Genomic DNA, 23,748 nt, shown 5'->3' on the forward strand with positions numbered 1-23,748 from the left:
CAATCAAACAACATGTTTTGGCATAAATGTCCCTGCAATGGCACAGCTCCCCATCCATCCCTTAGGCGCAGATCTCTTGTTATTGATGACACATGGTAATGTAATGGTATATGCCTCACCCTTCCCAGCCCTGTGCACAAAAGCAAATATAGCCTATCACACTGCAGCGCACACAGACTGGTTACCCTTGTGCGCGGAGCTCCCCAGCGCTTATTCATCAGCGCGATAGATCCTTGTGTGTTGCTGTATGAGCTGAATGTTGGCGATGTGCGCAGAGAGGAAACCACCGCACGCAACGCTAAGAATGACACTTCGGTTTATCGGTCGGCTTCGAGAACTTTGGATGTTTAGTTGCTATTTTAACTTTGAGCATTAATGGAATCAACAAGAGACGAGTAAAATCGCTGCCTTCACAGCACCAGCAAAACATGTGTTGGAATTTAGGCTAAGAAGCAGCGGCTACAGATTGAAATAATTAGCCGTTTTTTTCATTCTTCAAAACAACAAAAGTGATATACATTATGCAATAATTCAGTCGCCTACTGCAGATATTCACCTAACTGTTGTGTTATTTATGATCCCAAATACCAGCCAGAGCTTAGAGAATTTTCCTATAGGCCTAGTGTTGCCAATTTAGCTTAGCCTATAGCCTAGTTCATAGACACTCCTGGCATACCTAGAGAGCTCTTTTTTTAATAAACGGTTTTCTGCGTTAAAGTAGGCAATTAAAGAAAACAACAGTTCAAATCTCCTGTTCAAACTAAACTGAAGGAAAGAGTCAGGAGATCAGGGATTTGCACTCCAGTAGGAGTGGTGCGCAACAAAATATTTCTCGCGCGAGGCGCAATGTCTTTACAGCCTCGCATCTTCCATTGACAGGACAGCCGGGAGACAATCAACTGAGAACATCTGTGCCACTTGTGGAAGAGATACAAAAAATGGCGAGAAATAATCATCAACATTAAGGTAAAATTTCATTTTAATTCAATTTAGGCCAATCATGGAAAGTTTCACGCAATAGTCCAGGGTTCCCCAACTGCCATCCAACTGGTGATTTTATTTGGCTCCCGGAGATTTGTTTGTGCGGAAGAGGGGGGACATAAGACTGTAAAATACCAGCAAATCTGTTATTAGTGATTTTAATTTTGGAAATCTCTCCCGAAGTACGCACGCACAATAGAGATGTGATCTTATACAAATGTAAGCACGGTTTGAAATGCTTGTTTTAGTCAACTTTTATATCTGTTTGGGCTTCTTGGTCAATTTGCAGTCTACAAATTATTTGTAGTTAAGTTCGAACCCCGTGACCATCTTCTCAAGAAAACATCGTCTGAATCTAGTTGATTGATGATCCCTACAATAGGCTATCTGATATTAACAGTTCGAGTAGCTAGCCTATTTGGCTGCAAAGATGAGCACGCACTGACAGCTGAGTTAGTTTTGGCTTCACACACGCAATGGCATAGTAGTGAATCTAGTCACAGGTTGGCTACGGGGTTATACTACATTTTTTGGTGTCTCAAGTAAGAAACTGACTGTTAGGCAATTGCTATATAAGCTAAGTATACAGTGGCAGGTCTAGCCATCCTCACTAACAAAGCAGTCAAATGCTAGACTTTATCATATCATGTGTCTTATCCACACACTAAATAAGTAGATTAGAACCTGTTAATACCATGATGCTTCCCTTATCCCCCACCACCACCTTTTTAAATGCTTATTCTGTCATCTCCATCCAAATTCCATGATATTTCACATAGAATAAATTCAACACTACTTTGGTAGTCTTATCTAGTGGTTATTCAAAATCCTGCAACAGAATTGAACTGAATCATTCAATATAAAGGCCACATGCCTCTGGGAGTTGGGTTGGTGTCATGTTATAAATCATTATTCACAGGCCACCTCATGCACTGTGTGTTTGTTCCTGCCAGCCCCTCTGTGGTTGATGGTGATGCCCGAGTCCAACCCAGCAATGCAGAGGACGAGAACCTGGTGGTGGCAGGGACAACTGGGGGTTCCTCTGCTGTTTCTGGTTTTCCCGCTCCTCAAGACCGAACCGCTCCAGCTCGAGCTGTCTTTCAATGGACTTTCGGAACCCCAGAATGTGACACTGGCTGCTATTCTGCCTTTGAGCAACACTGACTACCCGTGGGCCTGGCCTCGCGTGGGGCCCGCTCTGATGAGGGCTCTGGAGCGAGTCAATGACGACCCCACCCTGCTACCGGGCCACCGCCTTCGAATAGTCTACGACAGCAGCGAAAACAAGGACGGCGTCTGCTCCGACTCAGTGGCGCCATTGGTGGCCGTGGACTTTAAGTTCTCCTACGACCCATGGGCCTTCATCGGCCCTGGCTGCGACTATGCTTCGTCTCCCGTGGGCCGCTTCACTACCCACTGGGACGTTCCCATGGTGACGGCCGGGGCAGCGGCCATCGGCTTCCACTTGTACACGTCCATCACCAACACGGGCCCCACGCACAAGAAGCTGGGCGAGTTTGGGGTGCGCCTGCATCGGCATTTTGGCTGGCACAGACACGCCATGCTCATGTTCAGCGATAACAAGAACGACGACCGGCCGTACTACTTTACGGCCGAGGGGTTGTACTCGCAGCTGCAGCTGGACAACATCACCACAGCAGACAAGGTCTTCAATGAGCAGAATGGACCGGTCCAGTATGATAACCTCATCAGTGTCATCAGCCAGAGTGCCCGAGGTGAGCTCCATGTCTAATCTCTGTCCATCTGACCTTTATCCTTTTTCTACCTAAAATCTTCTGGACACCCTCTGCCATTATCTGGGTGACTGTTCCTTGTTCTCATCTTGATATGAAATGTTTTTGGTTTGTTTGTACAATTGCATACAGACACGTACATAAATGTTGACATGGTTTTCTCATGCCAAAGACATGAGAAAATAGCTATCAACCAGTCACAAACTCAGCTAGCAGTAGATTTGGTCCAATTTTTATGACCGCGCATTAAAGCCATATGTTTCACGTGTGAAAATAAGTGGCCTGAATAATTGCTTTTGGCAGTAATGGTATTTTAATTCCGTTATTTCATGAAGCTGTAGCGAGCAGTCATTCCCAGTTGGTCCTTATTTTAAGACCCCCATGTGTATGCTGTTTTCATTTCCAACCACTCTTTTAATTATTTTGAATTGACCTGTAAACTTACTAATTATGTCGACACATGACGTCCCAATTACCAGAATTAGGCCTACTTGCACATGCACAGTTTAAGTCCAATAGATTTAATGATATTATTTGAGCTTATGATTTGTTGACCTAGTGAGTCAAACAGATGGACCTAGATGGAAAATGTAACCAAAAGCCTAATTAATGCATTGCCCTGGCAGATCGAGTATTCAAAATGCTGTCAACTTGCCACAACGACAATTAACACACAACACAGTGAGGGAGAGAAAACAGACATCTGTTAACACACATTTAACAGACAGCATGACAATGTATACAACAAAGACAACAAACACAACTCATTTTTCACTCTCCACTTTTAAATTCCACCAAGAGAACAACTATTTTAGAGAAATTGGAATTAAAACAAGGCAACAGTAAACATCTCGTCCTCCACGAACGATCTCTGTGCCATCTCATTCACCCTAGTATCGTCAAAATTGGGCCAGTGCTGTGAGAGATGTCGCGTGTGACTAACGGACGGAGACAAATCCACAGTCCCCTCCCCGATTTCATTGTGGGGGACAATGAATCCTGGCAGGTAAAAAAAAATGGAGAGTGGAGAGGGAGTTAGAGTGAAAAAGAGAGCATGTGCACAAGCAAAGTGATGGGTCTGTCAAAGATATAATGGACGAAACAGGATGGTGAAAGATAAATAAAGATCTACAGATAGAGTGCAAATAGTTAGACGACGTAGTCCTGCTGTCAGAGAGACGGTAAGTGTTGAAGTACAATAGTGTTGAAAGGAAGTAGAATAGTACTCCCTGCTTTGCTGGGCTATGGATGGTATTTTTGGTATTTTATTAGGATCCCCATTAGCTGTTGCAAAAGCAGCAGCTACTCATCCTGGGGTCCACATGAAACATGACATAATACAGAACATTAATAGACAAGAACAGCTCATGGACAAAACTACATAAAAACATTTTTTTTACGGCACACGTAGCCTACCAATCAATGCATACACATAAACTATCTAGGTCAAATATGAATCATAACTAGTCCACTCCTCTGCTTTAGCTCCGTGTGTGGCAGTGGTCCTATCCATATGGCAGCAGGAGAACACCCTGTGTGCACATTCTGAAACGACATCTCACCACGTCTTCCCATTTAAGAGATGCTGCGTCTGGCACTGTGTCTGCAGGTGTGAGGAGCCTCGCTGGCATCACCTTGCTGCAGCTAGGCCACACAGGCACTAAAGTTTAGGAGAGAAGTAGAGGAAATGCGTCCAGGAAATGCTGACAGAACATGTTCCTGAAAACTCTCTCTCACACAAACACACACACACACACACACTAAGTTGGGCACCTCCCCACCAAATAGCAATGGAAAGTTAAGGCCAACGTCAGCAGAGGCAACTCCACTTGGCATACAGATAACCTTATTATGTACTTGAGTGCTTCATTGTTATTTCAAATATGTAACTAATTAAAGGTGCACAATGCCAAAATTTCTCCGACATTTCCTGGTTTCTAAAATTCAAATAGTTTGCCTAATTTTTATTTTATGTGAGCAAGTATAGTGTAGAGAATTACTACCATGTAAACCGCTGTTAAATATATTTTCCATAACCAAAAATATTGTTATTTCAGCTGTTTGAAGCTGATGTACAAAACTGAAAGTAAAAGACACAAAAACTCAACTTTAGAATGGAAAGCATAGAAATAGCGTACATAGACAAAATCTACCACTTCTTAGACTTGCTTTCAATGAGAATGACAGATCTATAATTCACATTTCTATGTGATTTTGTTTAGATCACCCAAAAAGTTACTATTGCAGTTATAAGTGCTCCCTGGCTAGCACCCTTAACTGAACCACCACCAAGCAATCAATATATCCAATATGAAGTTTGCGAGTACTGTGAACTTTAATTCGATGTGGCTTTAATTCGGCTTTAATTCGATAATTGGCTAGTTCAGATGTTGAAATGTGTTGTCAGACTGGGTCTTCCCCCAAGAGAGAGTCCAAGACATAACTGGAGGAGGCCACCTAGAGAGAGAGGATGAAAATAAACATGTTCTGGAGCCCTTCAGTTGGTGTGCTGTTTGAGCGTGAAGTTGACCTGAGACAAAGCTGTCATGTCCAGGCAAAATAACTCTTGTACAAAGGGCAAATGTGAACGGAAGAGGGAGATGTACAAAGGGCAAATGTGAACGGAAGAGGGACATGTACAAAGGGCAAATGGGAACAGAAGAGGGACATGTACAAAGGGCAAATGGGAACGGAAGAGGGAGCTTGTTTTACCTTCTAAGACCTACAGCATTTCATTAGCATTTTTTCACACTACTGAATTCTTTATTTTGGAATTAATCCACAAGAAACTGTATCTAGTTGGCTGTAAAATCCAACAATGTGTGAATGGGAACACTTGATTGGTTCTAGTTGGATTGTAATGGAGAAAGTCTTTGTTTCCTTCAAGTAGACATGCATTTCTGTTGCCAGTACTTTGTGTTCTTAGCCTCAGGACACACTGAAGAAGGTACATGAAAGCACATTGAATGATCAGAACTCATTGTTTTCTATAGATTTTACTTTTGACTTCTTCAAATTGATCATAAGCTATTTGATTATTATTAGCAGATGGTATTCATTTTAACACGGCTTCTTTCAATTTATTTGGCTTGCTGCATAGCTGTAAATGTGGAATTTTGATAGTGTGGCTCATGGTTTCTGAAAGAGGACATTACATGAACTTGAATGGTAGAATGTTGGTGGTATAACTGCCCTGTCAGGAACCACCTCGCGCTGTGCCCGGCCTCAGCCCACTCCCCCAGTTCCCACATGGGTACGACAACATTTCTAATTAAAAGTCCCAAACTTAAGCAAGAGGTCAATCCAGTGGCCCCTCTTTGACTTTATAAGGCAAACGGCTCGGGACATTTCTGACACCAAGATATTTCCTGTGAAACATAATTTGTCCAGATTTTTTTGTTCTCTAATGTTTTGTAGGGCTATTTCTGGTACCGGCCCCGTATGATCGCCATCTGAGTTTATTGACTGTCACACAGTCGTTTGTCTCACCGAGCAACCGGGGAATCAATTTGCAGGCTAAGCTGACCCAGCAGGGGTGGAGTGGTAATGAGTGGGAGAGAGAAGGAGAGAGAGAAGCGGGATGGCTGGCTCTTCAGCTCTACCCTAGTCCATTGTGAGGGATGCTCCGTTCTCACATGGTCTTCACTGCACTCCCTCACCAGGAGCCTGAAGTTTTCGTGGTTGGTCAAAAATAATACAGGACCATCAGTGCCCCCTCTGCCTTCCTTCAACAACCACCGCTTCACAAGATTAGGAAACCAATGGGAACCACTCTTAACTGGTCAGAACACACCGTTTAAAATGAATTATTCTTTCAATTACCCAGGGCTCCGTACAATATCAGAGTGTTTTCCTCTTGTATTTTTTCGGTTATAGCCTGTCCAAGCCCCAGGGCCTCTGGAATGATTTAAGGCTGGTGGTAAAAGGGGTTTGGGTTTTGGGGGAGAGGCGTTGGGGGGAGCTCTGTAACAACGTCATTTGATGAAGTGATTTGAAAGCAGAGATCTATATTGGAGCCAGCAGTCCCATTTAAAAGGCATAAATATAAGCCTGGTTTCTCTGGCTCTTTTGGGTTGGAGTGGAGGCAGAGAGCGCCCCTAATTCAAACAGCATGGAGACTTCCAGTGTGGGATTACTTAGTGGTGCTGTGGCTGTCTCATCCTTCTTGTTTACCCCCCAGCAGCATTTAGCAAATCAAAGCTGGGGATAGTGTCGGTTTGTTAGACTGGCAAGAGAAGGGGATAGAGAGAGAGAATGAGAGAAGGAAAACAGTTTTCAGAATGTTTTCTAACTGATTTGACATTGGGAATGTTTTCAAATAGTTCAGAGAACATTAAGAAACAACGTTCTTCTGGGGGAATTTCAGTACTTCAGCATAACGTTTCTTCAGGATTCTATTTAAAAATGCACTATGCAGAAATCTCTCCGCCGTTTCCTGGTTGCTAAAATTTGAATAATTTAAGTTTATCTGACAAAACAAGGAGTTATTGTGTAGAGAATCATTGTACCATCTAAACTGCTGTGAAATGCAGTATATTTTCCATAATCACAAGTATTGTATTTTGAGCTGTTTTTGAAGCTGGTGTGCAAAACAGAAAGTAAAAACCATCAAATCAAATTGTATTTGTCACATGTGCTGAATACAACAGTAGACCTTACTGTGAAATGCTTACTAAAAGCCCTTAACCAACAATGCAGTTTTAAGAAAAATATGTGTTATTTACTAAAATAAACTGAAGTAAAAAATATATATAAAAAAATAAGAAAATGTACATGTAGGTAGAGGTAAAGTGACTATGTATAGATAAGAAACAGAGTAGCAGCAGCGTAAAAATGGGGGGTGAGGGGGGTCAATGCAAATAGTCCAGGTAGCCATTTGATTAGCTGTTCAGGAGTCTAATGGCTTGGGGGTAGAAGCTGTTAAAAAGCTGAAAAGAAACTTAAGAACGGGAAGTATAGAAATAGTGCACATAAAACAGATCTACCATGTAGACTTACTTTCATTGAGAATGAAAGATCTATAACTTGCATTTCTATGATAATTGGGTCGATCATGTTCTCAAATTGTTCTGAGAACATTAAGAAAACTTTCCATAAAAACCACAACTTTAACGTTCAGAGAACGTTCTAAGAATGTTATTTAAAAATATACACGCCATTCTCAGCATCAACAAAACTCTTATTATCTTGTTTTATGTGTTCAGGTGTGTTGGTGGCACCCACTGATTGGCCACACCTGATCTTAATCAGTGCTTTGTTCCTTTGAATGGGGTCTGTTTGAATATACTAAAATGAACAGCTTTGAATGCGTAAAAAACTAAAGGAATGCTAGCTCCATTCTGGTGGGACAGTGGACTCATTCCATGGATAGAAAACAGAAGATTATAGGTTCAAATCTCACTGATGCCATGTCACAATAAAAAAAAAAAATGTGTTTGCATGTTTAGGCCTAATGACTAAGGTAATTAATTTCCATGTGTCCTATCTGTGATTGGTACAACAAAGTTAACTCAAAATGAGCTAGCAGTGTTATTAAAAGTCTTAATGAAATGTTCAATTAAAGTTTTTAGAAAGTTATTCAAAAACCTCCAAATAACCTATAATTCCCATTGTTAGTGTTAATAAAACCTCCCAGGAAAATCTCCAACGAACCAGAGTAAAACATTCTCAGAACCTCCCTGCAACCTAAAAATGAAAGTTCCCAGAACAGGCAACATTTTCACTTCTATTCTCAGAACGTTTAAAAAAAAAATCAGTTTACCTGTCAGGAAATGCATGACTTCGTTCCCACAACCAATGTGAAACCAAAAGCATACGTTCCCACAGCTTCCAAGAAACTAAATGTGCTAGCTGGGAGAGCTTTTGTAATACTGTTCCATTATTACTTTTAATTTCCCCGGTAGCATTGCGTCTTTCACAGTCATGCTGATAAAGAGTATTTGGATCAGAACATTAATTTGCCAGAGAGTCATAGATCTCACCAGAAGGGAAGACTGAGTGTGCCAGAATGTGGCAGCTTGTCGAACAACCCGAGGGGCAATGAGAAAACAGTTTGGTTTAACTTACTCCCAGAGAAATATGCAAAGTCATTTTTTTGATCGCATTCCAAACGATTTAGTTCTGGCTGTTTATCCTCCTGTTCAAATTTCAACCAATTGTAGTACCTTACTTGCATAAATATTACTTGCCCTGTGTAGATGCAAAGAAAGTTACAAAACAATTAGTTTGAAACATAGAAACGAGTGAGAGAAGTAAAGACAGAAAGAGATGGCGGAGTCTTGGCCAGTGAGGGGTGTCTCTGAGAAAGAAAGAAAAATACCAAGAGAGCCAAAACAGAAGGAACGAGAGAAATACACATTTAGTGTGACTGAAAGCACAGAGCTGCTTTGTAAAGCTCACTACGTCTAAACCGCATTTTAGCTGGATTTGTGAGTTTACCCTTCACTGAGGAGGGATTATGAGGCACTGGCATTGTCAAGGTATTTGGATAGATGCTCCATTTTCTTTCCTACTCCCGATGTGCCATGATCAAAGTTTGACGGAGAGGAGGATCCGCAATCATGTCTGAGCCGAGGAGATAGTTTCTATGGCGACAGGCAGCATCTGCGCAGGAACGTGTGGGCATGACAGGAGCTGTCACCTGCCCTCCTGTGTCGTATATTTTCATCGGGAGCACAGTGAAACTGTCAGTGTGACCACCACTCTTTACTCCCTCTCTTTCACATGCTCTCAAACATACAGAAGCACACAGTCTCTCTCTCTCTGTCTCTCTCTCTCTCTCTCTGTCTCTCTCTCTCTCTCTGTCTCTCTCTCTCTCTCTGTCTCTGTCTCTCTCTGTCTCTGTCTCTCTCTGTCTCTGTCTCTCTCTCTCTCTCTCTCTCTCTCTCAAATACACACACAATAAACATATGTTGGAAAACATGTCACTTTGTCTATGCATGTGCATCTGACAGGCTAAATTGAATGTGTGGATGTTCAATACTCCCAGATACACGTAAATCAAATCAAAGATTTGCTTTTTACCTAAACATCTAACTGGAATTGCCATAAATAATTTACAAGCCAGGACTTCGAGAACTGACATATGCATGCTTCAGCAGAGTAACTTTGGACTTGCCTTTACCAGACTGATTACTGCTGAATCCGTGTAGGTAAACTGAATGTAAGCTCGCAAGACTTCCAGAAGGTTGTACGAGGTTAACTTTGGAAAAATCCTATCTATTTTGACCCTCACCTCAATTGCTTTAAATTGCTTGTCTTTTTCTAAATACGAGGATGTAGAAAAAAGAACGGACCAGTTTCTACAGGAGCAATATGGCAGAGCCTTACCTCATCACACTCTAGGTGGGATATGTTGACAGGACTCTGCATTCTTAGAGTATCTACAGTGAATTGTACCCCAGGGGGAATTATTTTACATTTTAACTCTGGGGACGTGGTTACAAATTGAACAGACAAACTCGTGTTTGCTTTAATTGTTTGTTACATTGTTAGGTTGCTGAACTGTAGAGATTATTTGCAAGCATTTATTCACTTTTTTCAACTTGCCTGGATTTGATTTACTTCAAACTAGAAATTGGTTGTGCAAGCAAGGGCGTCCCTAGAAGTTTTGTCACGCACATTAAATCATGAATGGGAATAGTTGCTTTATTTTACATTAGGCTATGTTCATGTGTTTTATTTGCCACTATCGACAACAGTTCAAGTCAGCACTGACTGTTTGTCAATAGAATGGATTATAGTTTTTGAGTGAACACGCTCCCTGTCATCATTTCAAATGATATGCTTGAACAGAGGTTGATCATTGGTTGAGTTGTCACATCAACTGAGAAGGTAAACTGATGCCTTGTGCGCTGGGGCAAAATGATACGATATCGTTCCACTTCTCTGAATTGGAGAGAATTACTTTCACACCAGCTGGGAATCTAACATCTTTTCCTATTGGCAAACTAGGTCGCCTTTTTTTTCTCTTCATTTTGGCAGAAAATGCTATCACACCTGTTAAAAAAAATAAACAAGCAACCCCTTTCAAACGATCCAGGTTTGACAGATATCCACCTTAGATGGTCCATGGCGGTCAGTACGGGTATGAAGTACAGTTGACAGGACATTGCTGAACGCACCCTGAATCTAACACCCCCTCCAATTGAGCCAGATGTGAAAGACAACTGAAGAGGAATCCACCTGAGGGGGGTCAGTGTTTAGGCCTAACACTCAGACAGGACGATGCACCTGGACACCGGCGCGGCTACCCAACAGACGTGGCATGTTCTTTGGCTGAAAAACCACTGAGGCGCGGCTCCAGGGTCGTCGCCTCGCTAAATGGCACAACACACACACACACACACAGGAAAACACACAGAGGAGCGAAGGGTCTGACCCTATCTGATTTATTACGGCTGATACGGTTGAACATGACGCTGGTCGAAAGATTGCTGGTCCGGTTAGCATGGCAAACGCTTCCCTGGATTCAGTGGGCTATAATAAAGGGGGCCATCTGTTGCCACTGGAGATGCGAGGCCTACGTGCCGTGTGCCAAGACAGGAGAGGCTGTAATTGCTGCTGTTTGCCGTATTCAAGGCCTGCCGTCGCTCGTCATGGACGTGCTGGACGTAGTGTGTAAACAAGATGGGCCTGCTGCTGCTTTTCTTTCACCACGTAGAAGCCAACTCTACCATATGTACTTCCTCGACACAAGAAAAATGGGTTCGACGGAATGGAAATATGTTACTCCGAGCTAAACATTTGAACATAATGTCAGAGAGCTTAGTCAACCTGCTAATATTCCCTGGCAGATATTTTATCTTAAAAAAAAACTCCCAGTCCTTGGTGATGACAAGCATACCCATAACTTGATGCAGCCACCACTATGCTTGAAAATATGAAGAGTGTTACTCTGTTGTGTTGGATTTGTCCCAACATAACGCTTTGTATTCAGGACATGAAGTTAATTTCATTGCCACATTTTTGGCAGTTTTAATTTAGTGCCTTATTGCAAACAGGATGCATGTTTTGGAATATTTATTATTCTGTATGGTCTTCCTTCTTTTCACTCGGTCATTTAGGTTAGTATTGTGGAGTAACTACACTGTTGTTGATCCATCCTCAGAGTTTAATGGCTGCCATAAGAGAGAACTATCTGTTTTTAAAGTCACAATTGGCCTCATGATGAAATACCTGAGTGGTTTCCTTTCTCTTAGGAAGGACGCCTGTATCTTTGTAGTGACTAGGTGCATTAATACAACATTCAAAGTGTAATTAATAACTTCACCATGCTTAAAGGGATAGTCAATGTCATTTTAAAATGTATTTTACCCCATCTACCAATAAATGCCTTTCTTTATGAGGCATTGGAAAACCTCCCTGGCTTTGTGGTTGAATCTGTGTTTGAAATTCACTGCTCGACTGAGGGACCTTGCAGATAATTGTGTGTGGGTTACAGAGCTGAGGTAGTCATTCAAAAGTCATGTTAAACACTATTATTGCACACAGAGTGTGTCCATGCAACTTATGTGACTTGTTAAGCACATTTTTACTCCTGAACTTATATAAGCTTGCCATGATAGAGGTTGAATACTAATTGACTCAAGATATTTTAGCTTTTCATTTGTAAATCATTTGTAAACATTTCCAAAAACATAATTCCCCTTTGACATTATGGGGTATTGTGTGTAGTCCAGTGACACAAATTCTCAATATAATACATTTTCAATTCTGGCTGTGACACAACAAAATGTGGAGAAGGTGTGAATTTGTTCTGAAGGAACTGTACATCATCGACAAGATAGAGACCATGTGAGCAAGGGAGAGGAAGGGCAAGAGTGGGAAAGTGGGAAAAAAAGAGAGAGAGAGGGAAATGAGAGAGCGATGGAAGAGAGCAATGCAAAAGAAAGAGGAGAGTGACGACCGAGTATACATAATGAGTGATTATAAGGCAAAAGAGGAGAGAGATGGAGACAGAATGTGTGTGTGAGAAATGGATTAGCAAGTCCTCCAGTAATTAAGTCTCCCAGCCCCTCAGTCTTAAGTCTCTCACCACGTCTAATTTACATTAGCCGCTTCACAGCCACATCCAGCAGAACCATTTCATTTGGCAGAATTTGTTTAGAATAATGAACCTTTCTTTGTCGTGATGCCAAATGTAAAGCTTCATAGGTTGTTTCAGGTTAGGGAATAACTTGTCAGTTGGTATTGTTTTTGTCCATATACACCTGGTTGTTTTGTCAGGTATAGGGTGGATTTTTTCAGGAAAGGTTGATTTATGCCACAATTGATTAATTATATTGATCAGATACTATAGTGGCCACTTTTCAATTAAAGAAATGTCTTCAAAAATGGAAGGCAGTCTGAAGGAGATCAGATGGGACCATTCTAGCCAATGAGAGTCCAGATATGCGTGTGAACAACAGGCACAACGATTTCCACTAGTTATCACAGCCACAAAGTCAAAATTGGCTATATCATAAATATTCATGAAAACAAACGTGTTTTTTGGTCATATTTTAAGGTTAGCAATGTGGTTAGGGTTAGAATCAAAATGTAAGAAAATAAATTCTAGAAATAGGCAGGGTTTATGACTTTGTGGCTGTGGTAACTAGTGGAGACCAGGCATTAATCCGATATAAATTGTTTTTTCTCAAAGTTTCTGGTATGTCACAGTGGGTCAGAAGTTTAGATACACTCAATTAGTATTTGGTGGCATTGTCTTTAAATTGTTTAACTTGGGTCAAACATTTCGGTTAGCATTCCACAAGCTTCCCACAATACGTTGGGTGAATTTTGGCCCATTCCTCCTGACGACAGAGCTGGTGTAACTGAGTCAGGTTTGTAGGCCTCCTTGCTCGCGCACGCTTTTTCAATTCTGCCCACAAATTTTCCATAGGATTGAGGTCAGGGCTTTGCAATGGCCACTCCAATACCTTGACGTTGTTGTGCTTATGCCATTTTGCCACAACTTTGGAGGTATGCTTGGGGTCATTGTCCATTTGGAAGACCCATTTGCGACCAAGCTTTAACTTCCTGACTGATATCTTGAGATGTTGCTTCAATATATCCACATAATTTTCCTACCTCATGATGCCATCTATTTTGTGAAGTGCACCAGCCCCTTTTGCAGCAAAGCACTCCCACAACATGATGCTGCCACCCCCATGCTTCACGGTTGGGATGGTGTTCCTCGGCTTGCAAGCCTCCCCCTTTTTCCTCGAAACATAACAGTGGTCATTATGGCCAAACAGTTCTGTTTTTGTTTCATCAGACCAGAGGACATTTCTCCAAAAAGTATGATCTTTGTCCCCATGTGCAGTTGCAAACCGTAGTCTGGCTTTTTTATGGTGGTTTTGGAGCAGTGGCTTCTTCCTTGCTGAGCGGCCATTCAGGTTATGTCGATATAGGACTGGTTTTACTGTGGATATAGATGCTTTTGTACCTGTTTCCTCCAGCATCTTCACAAGGTCCTTTGCTGTTGTTCTGGGATTGATTTGCACTTTTCGCAACAAAGTACGTTCATCTCTAGGAGACAGAACGCGTCTCCTTCAAGAGCAGTATGACGGCTTGCGTGGTCCAGTGGTGTTTATACTTGCGTACTATTGTTTGTACAGATGGATGTGGTACCTTCAGGCATTTGGAAATTGCTCCCAAGGATGAACCAGACTTCTGGAGGTCTACAATTTTTTATCTGAGGTCTAGGCTGATTTCTTTTGATTTTCCCATGATGTCAAGCAAAGAGGCACTGAGTTTGGGGGTAGGCCATGAAATACATCCACAGGTACCCCTCCAATTGACTCAAATTATGAAAATTAGCCTATCAGGAGCTTCTAAAGCCATGACATAATTTTCTGGAATTTACTAAGCTGTTTAAAGGCACAGTCAACTTAGTGTATGTAAACTTCTGACCCACTAGAATTGTGATACAGTGAATGATAAGTGAAATAATCTGTCTGTAAACAATTGTTGGAAAAATTACTTGTCATGCACAAAGTAGATGTCCTAACCGACTTGCCGAAACTACAGTTTAACAAGAAACTAGTGGAGTTGTTGAAAAACAAGTTTTAATGACTCCAACCTAAGTGCATGTAAACTTCCGACTTCAACTGTATATATATTTTAAATATATCTAAAAATAATTTTAAAAACATTGACTTCCAAATGACACCACATTGTAGGAATGACCCAGCTATGCTTTCCCACCTTATTTACTAGCTAGGTAACTTACCATCTGACTGCAGGTAACATTACCCAGAGTAGCTAACGTTAATGTAAACCCCTGCGATTATTTTTGGTTTTGATAATGTTAGCAATCTACACACACACCAATGACCTGTAAATCACCAGCAGTAGCTACAGTACATTTGGCCAACTCATTTTCCTCATCTCTCCTTCTTAGTAGCTTATTAATGCCCCCCCCTCTCACAAACTATGATAGCTAGTTAGATACAGTGGGGAGAACAAGTATTTGACACACTGCCGATTTTTGCAGGTTTTCCTACTTACAAAGCATGTAGAGGTCTGTAATTTTTATCATAGGTACACTTCAACTGTGAGAGACGGAATCTAAAACAAAAATCCAGAAAATCACATTGTATGATTTTTAAGTAATTAATTTGCATTTTATTGCATGACATAAGTATTTGATACATCGGAAAAGCAGAACTTAATATTTGGTACAGAAACCTTTGTTTGCAATTACAGAGATCATACGTTTCCTGTAGTTCTTGACCAGGATTGCACACACTGCAGCAGGGATTTTGGCCCACTCCTCCATACAGACCGTCTCCAGATCCTTCAGGTTTCGGGGCTGTCGCTGGGCAATACGGACTTTCAGCTCCCTCCAAAGATTTTCTATTGGGTTCAGGTCTGGGGACTGGCTAGGCCACTCCAGGACCTTGAGATGCTTAAGGAGCCACTCCTTAGTTGCCCTGGCTGTGTGTTTCGGGTTGTTGTCATGCTGGAAGACCCAGCCACGACCCATCTTCAATGCTCTTACTGAGGGAAGGCGGTGGTTGGCCAAGATCTCGCGATACATGGCCCCATCCATCCTCCCCTCAATATGGTGCAGTCGTCCTGTCACCTTTGCAGAAAAGCATCCCCAAAGAATGATGTTTCCACCTCCATGCTTCATGGTTGGGATGGTGTTCTTGGGGTTGTACTCATCCTTCATCTTCCCCAAAAACACGGCGGGTGGAGTTTTTAGACCAAAAAGCTCTATTTTTGTCTCATCAGATCACATGACCTTCTCCCATTCCTCCTCTGGATAATCCAGATGGTCATTTGCAAACTTCAGACGGGCCTGGACATGCGCTAGCTTGAGCAGGGGGACCTTGCGTGCGCTGCAGGATTTTAATCCATGACGGCGTAGTGTGTTACTAATGATTATCTTTGAGACTGTGGTCCCAGCTCTCTTCAGGTCATTGACCAGGTCCTGCCACGTAGTTCTGGGCTGATCCCTCACCTTCCTCGTGATCATTGGTGCCCCACGGCGTGAGATCTTGCATGGAGTCCCAGACCGAGGGTGATTGACCGTCATCTTGAACTTCTTCCATTTTCTAATAATTGTGCCAACAATTGTTGCCTTCTCACCAAGCTGCTTGCCTATTGTCCTGTAGCCCATCCCAGCCTTGTGCACGTCTACAATTTTATCCCTGATGTCATTACACAGCTCTCTAGTCTTGGCCATTGTGGAGAGGTTGGAGTCTGTTTGATTGAGTGTGTGGACAGGTGTATTTTATACAGGTAACGAGTTCAAACAGGTGCAGTTAATACAGGTAATGAGTGGAGAACAGGAGGGCTTCTTAAAGAAAAAGTAACAGGTCTGTGAGAGCTGGAATTCTTACTGGTTGGTAGGTGATCAAATACTTATGTCATGCAATAAAATGCAAATTAATTACTTAAAAATCATACAATGTGATTTTCTGGATTTTTGTTTTAGATTCCGTCTCTCACAGTTGAAGTGTTATAATCTCCACCCGGCACAGCCAAAAGAGGACTGGCCACCCCACATAGCCTGGTTCCTCTCTAGGTTTCTTCCTAGGTTTTGGCCTTTCTAGGGAGTTTTTCCTAGCCACCATGCTTCTACACCTGCATTGCTTGCTGTTTGGGGTTTTAGGCTGGGTTTCTGTACAGCACTTTGAGATACCAGCTGATGTACGAAGGGCTATATAAATAAATTTGATTTGATTTGAAGTGTACCTATGATAAAAATGACAGACCTCTACATGCTTTGTAAGTAGGAAAACCTGCAAAATCGGCGGTGTATCAAATACTTGTTCTCCCCGCTGTAGCTAGCTTAGTTAACCCAGTTAACAGCAAGTTAGCTAGTTAGCAGATCAGTTAGCTATGCTTTCCCTCCTTGTAGCTAGCCAAAGATATTTAGCAATCCACCTCTGTTTGGATTGTAACATTAGTTAGCTAGCATCTGCATTCTTGAGAAAAGTCTACATAAAATAATTGTTTCGACTTGGACAGATTACAAAATGTTTAGAAAATTATTCAGAAAAAATGTACTTACAGTCCCCACTCTCACCTGTCCTCCACTTTTTGAAAGTCATCAGTGTGCTGTGTGGCTTTTGTGTGGTCTTGAGAGGAGCAAATGGTGCGAATGGTTCAAAGTATTTTGTCCCTCTAGCACTTGCGCAGTAAAGTTGTCACAGAAGCAAATGGTTGTTAAAATATCTAATTCAAATTGGTATGAATTCATTTCTTAAATTGTGCACCCATAAGATTACAGGCTGTTTTCAGTCATATTCTTCCTGTGTCAGAACATTTGACAACTTGACAGGGTAAATTTGACAGGGAAAAATATCCATATTTTGTGGATATTTCCATGAAGCCACCATCATTTTATCAATATAGGCTATGCAATACATGATTATTTTTGTGGATTTCATGTTTTCAATGAGTACAGCAAGCTAGAGGTAAGGCTGATCTTTGGTAAAATTTAGACCAAAACGAACTGACTATTTTTGGGCGAAATAGCGGCCATGACGGACCGACCAGATATCACCCATAATTTGACGAGTGAGATGTTCTCCAACCAGATATCAACTAATTGATCTTTTTTCCATGCAATGTTTTAATTCTGGGATGATTTCACCAATGATACTTCACTTTATCCTCTGTCTTAGCCTCAGAAATGATAGAACTGTGTTACACAGAACAAAGCCATTAGAGTCCCCTTCAAACCCGTATATGCCTTTTTCATATTTTGTTCCTATGGGCTCAACAGTAATTAGCTCTTCTTTAGTTGATTGTTAAGCGGCTCGTAGAGATTGACCTAGCATGTGAAGTCATCAGTGAAGCGCAGTTGACCCCATGGAGAGGGGGATATTGAGTTTCCCTCACTGTATAATAGATATAGAAATATAATGGGGGTTGGGTGAATTGGTTAAACTGTGTGTGTGCGTATGCCTGATGCGTAAGGGAGAGCCTGGATGAAAGTAACACGCCCATTTTCTCAGATAACACAGAAGCTAGAATGGTGCACTGAAGTCAGCATGTCTCTAATACGGAGGACGACCTCCCTTTTTAAAAAAGAGCCCAGTCCGACCATGTTTCGCCGAGTTATCAACAAAAAGTGGTTTTGAGCAATGAAAGTTTAAAAAAGCAGACATGACAAGGACAGCTGCAACACACCTGATTGATAGGCCTAAGCATGAATAGTAATAGAAAATCTCCCACTACATTTACATTAAAGTGAGATGATAAAATGATAGTTAATATAGCAATTATGTGATCCAATTTTGTCCGATTAATATTGTAAGGCAAAATATAGTGCTTGCGCAACATTACGATGTTGACGTATGGTTCATTTTCATAAATGTAGAACCTATAGCATTCATTATTCAAATCAACAAAAACATGAAATTAGAACTGATTTGTTTGTTGAAAGTAACAACCATTACAAACCAGAAACATGGAGATAAGACAGATATTGTGCACTTCTCGCCACGGGTTACTTCTGTCCCAGGGCTGTGTTACTGCTGCCACGCCGGCAGGTACAAAAGTAACGTTGTGGTCAATGTTCCCTCTAAGCTGCACACGTGCCCACTCAAAAGTAATATCAGCCTGCACAGAGAAGCACGAGATTGAATTTCACTCAACTTTCTAGAGTTTTCCCCGTTAGTCAACACATATCGTTTCCCTTTACTGTGGGAATTGTGATTGAATCAACGCAATATTAGCGGCCACGTGTGCACATTTGTTCATATCCTTTGCTCGCTAGTGAGTTATTAGCACAGTTATAGATTATTTGTAGTCAGCAATGGGGGAGTGATTGCTTCCTACAAGGACACAATGTGTGCATTTCTAGTGTCGTGTCTTTACTATCATTAAACTGAAGATTCATCTTTATCAAATGACTCTCTGTAATTATTATTACGCGATTAAACTGATTAATTATGTAACTGTAATTAACTAGGAAGTCGGGGCACCAAGGAAAATATTCAGATTACAAAGTTATAATTTTCGTAATATAACTTTTTCAGATATTTTCATATCTGATCAATAGTCTTCTGGTTAATGAATTCTTCTTTACCTCACGTTAGTCTCATTTCAAACGTCGTAAATTGTTGGTTATCTGCACGAACCCAGTCTTCACTATGAGTCATCCATACATCAATTGTCTTAAAATAATGTATTTACTAACTAAGTAATTCACAGAAATGCATTAACAAACAGTAGATAGTTACAAGGAAATTATAACGGAGTTTCCCTAGTGGGATAAACCGGCATCGCTGCTTGGTGTACAAAAGGGAAGCGGGGGTCGACTGAGATAAGACAACACATAGTTGATAATTATAACAATTGAAATGCTAATCCTTTGCACATGAACGCTCACCCATTCGGGAACAACTGCAATCAATATATATATTTACGCTCAGTGTGTCGTCGGGGTCTCTGTTGAAAAGTTTGTTTCTGTTGGAGAGTTTGTCCGCCTTCTCTGTCGTGGTTAGATTGGATAGTTCAGAGTGACATTCATTCATATCGTTATGGATAGATGTTTTGCCGGTTGTCGGTCTTTGTGTTCAATTATACCGAATTCCTTGCTGCAGACTAGTAATTCATATCAAAGACTTGTTCTTATTCTGTCGGTATCGATAGTCTAAGAGTTTAACCACGTGGGATGGTTAAAAGATTCAGCAGTCTGGTTTCAAACCTTGGCCCTCTCGTTATCGAGGTAAGCTGGTCTGCAACCTTTGTCCTCCTGTAATTGAGAGCAACATGGTCTGTTGAGAAATTCTCTAGGTGGGGCTTATATTCGGAATTGCAGAAAAGGGCCTGTTCCAGGATGCCCGACCATAACTGTGCTCATGGGCGGTCCTCTGATTTAGTTAAACTCAAAAGGGAATTGGAGTTTCCTTCATTAAACAGTCCAAAATCACATTACACAATTTTACAAACCGTATCATCCTCACTCATTCATCTTATACAACAACTAGATGTAAACCTCATATCTGAGGCTATTATATAAACAGCGTTATGGTAATGTGGCCGTATTGTCTCCCATGAGTTTCACAAAATTGTACCAAACGGACCAGTCCGTAGCTGGATTATTCACCGATCTTTTATACCTTCTCCGGAACATAAATGTTGTTCGGACCTCTACTCTCTCTCTCTATACTGTGACCATGAGGAGATAATCTCCTCCAGGAATTTACGACCTCTCTCTGACCACAGCAGCCTGGGTGTAGGAGACAGGGAGAGGGGGATGGGACTTGCTGTACCCAAAGAGGGCAACGTCATGACACTAGCCATCTTTGAAAAGTGAGTCGGGTAAAGATATATATTTTTTTTAAGGGGCAGTGTGGTATTTTAGAGAGGCTTAAATAATCTAAGTAGCCAATAGGCAGAAGGTTGCATAATTTGTCTGATTATCTGTAATAATGCTATGGGAATAATAATGCATTTTAATTTGTAAAGGGGTTTCTTGCATCAAACAACACAAAAACATTTTCAGTCACCTCCTTGTCTGAAGGACAAATAGCTAAACAGGTTAATGTCAAGCCTTGCATGTTTTTTTTCATAAGTCTCATTGAATCTAGGCCTAAATTGAACACCACATATTGGCTGCTACTGTAGGCTGAATGATAGAACAGCCATTTCCATATTAAAATGTTATGGGATATTTTCTCCATTGTTTTTGATGATGGGCCACTCTGTTAGGCCTACTTGACCACAGTAGCCTATTTGACCACTGTTAAAACTAACTTAAAGCAGAAAAAATGTAAGCGATCATTGGTTGCGGTAGTTCTTTTCTTGGTCTATTTCATTTAAAATCATTTACCCTAGAAATGAAATTACATTTGTTAATGGTAGATGATATATATAAGTTGTTTGTCATAAAATATGGTGTCTCTAGATCTATCGATCTCTGAGTAGTTAGGAAAAAAACTAAAAGTGTCACTTTCATCCCGGTTCTCCCCTATGTGTGTGTGGGCGGGTGAGGTGAATTGGCAGTATATTGTATTGCTAACAGCAACATGGGCCGTTCACATCATACTGTCATCAGCACATCTGCTGTGAATCAGTTTGAGACCTTCACACAGAACCTGTCAACATATTCGCTCTGTCTATGTAGCCTACTGTATGTCTTCCCCTTAGAGTGGTTCTTGGTATGTTGCAGAATGCACTTCATGTTGTGTGTCTTTACTAGTTGACCTTGTGTAAAGTATTCCTTTCACTTGTACCCTATAGTATAAGCAATAAAGAACACTATTTCTATGGAAAATCACCACAACGTGGGATGTAATGTAGTCGAGTATTATATCTTCTCTCTGACACAATGTACACTACAGGACCAGTGACGTGTATTCATGGATGCCAAGGGAAGCCAGGCTTCCCCCCAAAAATGTATTTTAATAATGTATCTTTCGCCTCTCTGTGTTTCACAATTTTGCTTCAATTCGCAAGAGGCTTAATGTATCTCACTGGAGAAAGCATCCAAGCGAGCGAAACAGCGCCCTTCTTTCTCAGGATGTGTTGCCCATGTATCTGAGGCTGTCTGGTAATTAAGAGTATGACATTGTTTTCGCCCGTAGCATTGAATGCAAGGGAAGCCAGCGAGTATTTGGCCTCCCTTGATAAAAAACAGTTATAATTATAGCCCATCAGCATTGAGCTACACTGAGTGAGCGCAACTGTGAATTGTCCTAAGCGGTCATGAACTTTCGTCAGCCGGTGATTGTCAAGCAATTAACTATCTGTCTCATGGTAATTGACCGTTAATTAACGGTAAATCCATGATTTATTTTAGTCATGTCTAAAGAAACATGATATGAAGAAAATGTAGTCTATTTCAGAAGAACAGAATAGCATATTCTGAGTTGTCCTGGTCTGGCTATGCCATATGGCTGTGGGCTACAGTAGTTTATTTAGCAGACAAGATTTGCTTAGAATTCCGTGGAATTATTTTATATATTTTTTTAGTATGAAGAATACAACCGAACAAAGCTGAATAAAATAGAAAGGATATTTTCTCCAAACGACTTCAGGGAGTGCGCACATGCGACGATTCTGTGTTGAGCGGTTTGCAAAAAAATAGGTGCTCCTATATGCTTTACATTTATTGATGTAACTGCAGTTCTACAAACGTTGGGCTATATGTTTTGATTTTTAATATATTGTAACGCTGCATGATGCGACTCTAATGATGATTTGAAAAAAGTTACTTGAAAGGCATGAGGTCTGCTTTGTTTTTTTTGCACAGGCTGTACACACTTCATCAGTCTCCCATTCACAATTTGAGGAGCACTTGATAATGCCTCAAATTTCCCAGAGGCTTCTCCCCAAAAATGTATTTTAATAATGTATTTTTCGTCTCTCTGTGTTTCACAATTTTACTTCAATTCGCAAGAGGCTTAATGTATCTCACTGTGTGGCCATAATGCACCCCAAAAAATCCATACCTTTTACAGCCCTTCTTCTCCCTGAGTGCTGCCTGCTCCGAAGCACCTCTCACTCACACAACTCTCCATCAGGTGATTAGGTCTTTCTCACAGGCTATAAGTGAAGACAGACACATAGGAGACTCAACTGCGCACATTCATATCCATATTGGATGAACTGTCCACATTTACTTTTCGTCAGTCAACAAGATGAGTAGGCCTAATGAACAGTGAAAGCACTAGCCTATGTCAATCTACTATCCCCCATAGTACAAAAGTTGACATATTCTGTGCGAAAAATAATTATTCCAAACTTAGTCTGGGACAGTTGTGGGATGCGATAGATCCCAAGTGAATACAACCACTAGTATCAAAAATATGTTTTACGCAATGAGGTTGGCGCAACAGATCGGAACGATTAGCTTAAAATGTTGATAAACTGTTAGGCTATTTCTTCACATTATAAGCACAGCAATTCGCACACACCAGTAGGCTGATAACCGCGAATGTTCCATTTGCGGGATTTTTTTTCTTTTTCTCGCACATTATCAAAAGTGACCACAAATGCGATTATGCATGTAATTATTTTAATATTATTAAGGTGCATTTTTATGGTGAAAATGATCTTCCCCAAAATTGGAACTCACGTGTTGCTTATGTACTGTTGAATTCGGAAGTTTACATACACCTTAGCCAAATACATTTAAACTCAGTTTTTCACAATTCCTGACATTTAATCCAAGTAAAAATGCCCTGTCTTAGGTCAGTTAGGATTACCACTTTTATTTTCAGAATGTGAAATGTCAGAGTAATAGTTGAGAGAATGATTTATTTCAGCTTTTATTTATTTCATCACATTCCCAGTGGGTCAGAAGTTTACATACACTCAATTAGTATTTGGTAGCAGTGCCTTTAAATACTTTAACTTGGGTCAAACATTTTGGGTAGCTTCCCACAATATGTTGGGTGAATTTTGGCCCATTCCTCCTGACAGAGCTGGTGTAACTGAGTCAGGTTTGTAGGCCTCCTTACTCGCACACGCTTTTTCAGTTCTGCCCACAAATTTTCCATAGGATTGAGGTCAGGGCTTTGTGATGGCCACTCCAATACCTTGACCTTGTTGTCCTTAAGCC

General features: G+C 41.1%; 1 protein-coding gene across 1 annotated transcript in view; it reads left to right on the forward strand.

Moving 5' to 3' along the window:
- Positions 1–212: 212 nt before the first annotated feature.
- The window catches only part of LOC139392293 (atrial natriuretic peptide receptor 1-like), a 110,596-nt gene continuing 87,060 nt past the window's right edge, over positions 213–23,748 (forward strand). The window contains exons 1-2 of the mRNA XM_071140176.1: positions 213–966; positions 1,935–2,717. Of these exons, the coding sequence (XP_070996277.1) occupies positions 1,949–2,717 (769 nt within the window). The 5' untranslated portion in view covers positions 213–966; positions 1,935–1,948. The remainder of the gene's footprint in view (positions 967–1,934; positions 2,718–23,748) is intronic.

The sequence above is a fragment of the Oncorhynchus clarkii genome, chromosome 32 (genome assembly GCF_045791955.1).
Source record: "Oncorhynchus clarkii lewisi isolate Uvic-CL-2024 chromosome 32, UVic_Ocla_1.0, whole genome shotgun sequence".
Lineage (NCBI taxonomy): Eukaryota > Metazoa > Chordata > Actinopteri > Salmoniformes > Salmonidae > Oncorhynchus > Oncorhynchus clarkii.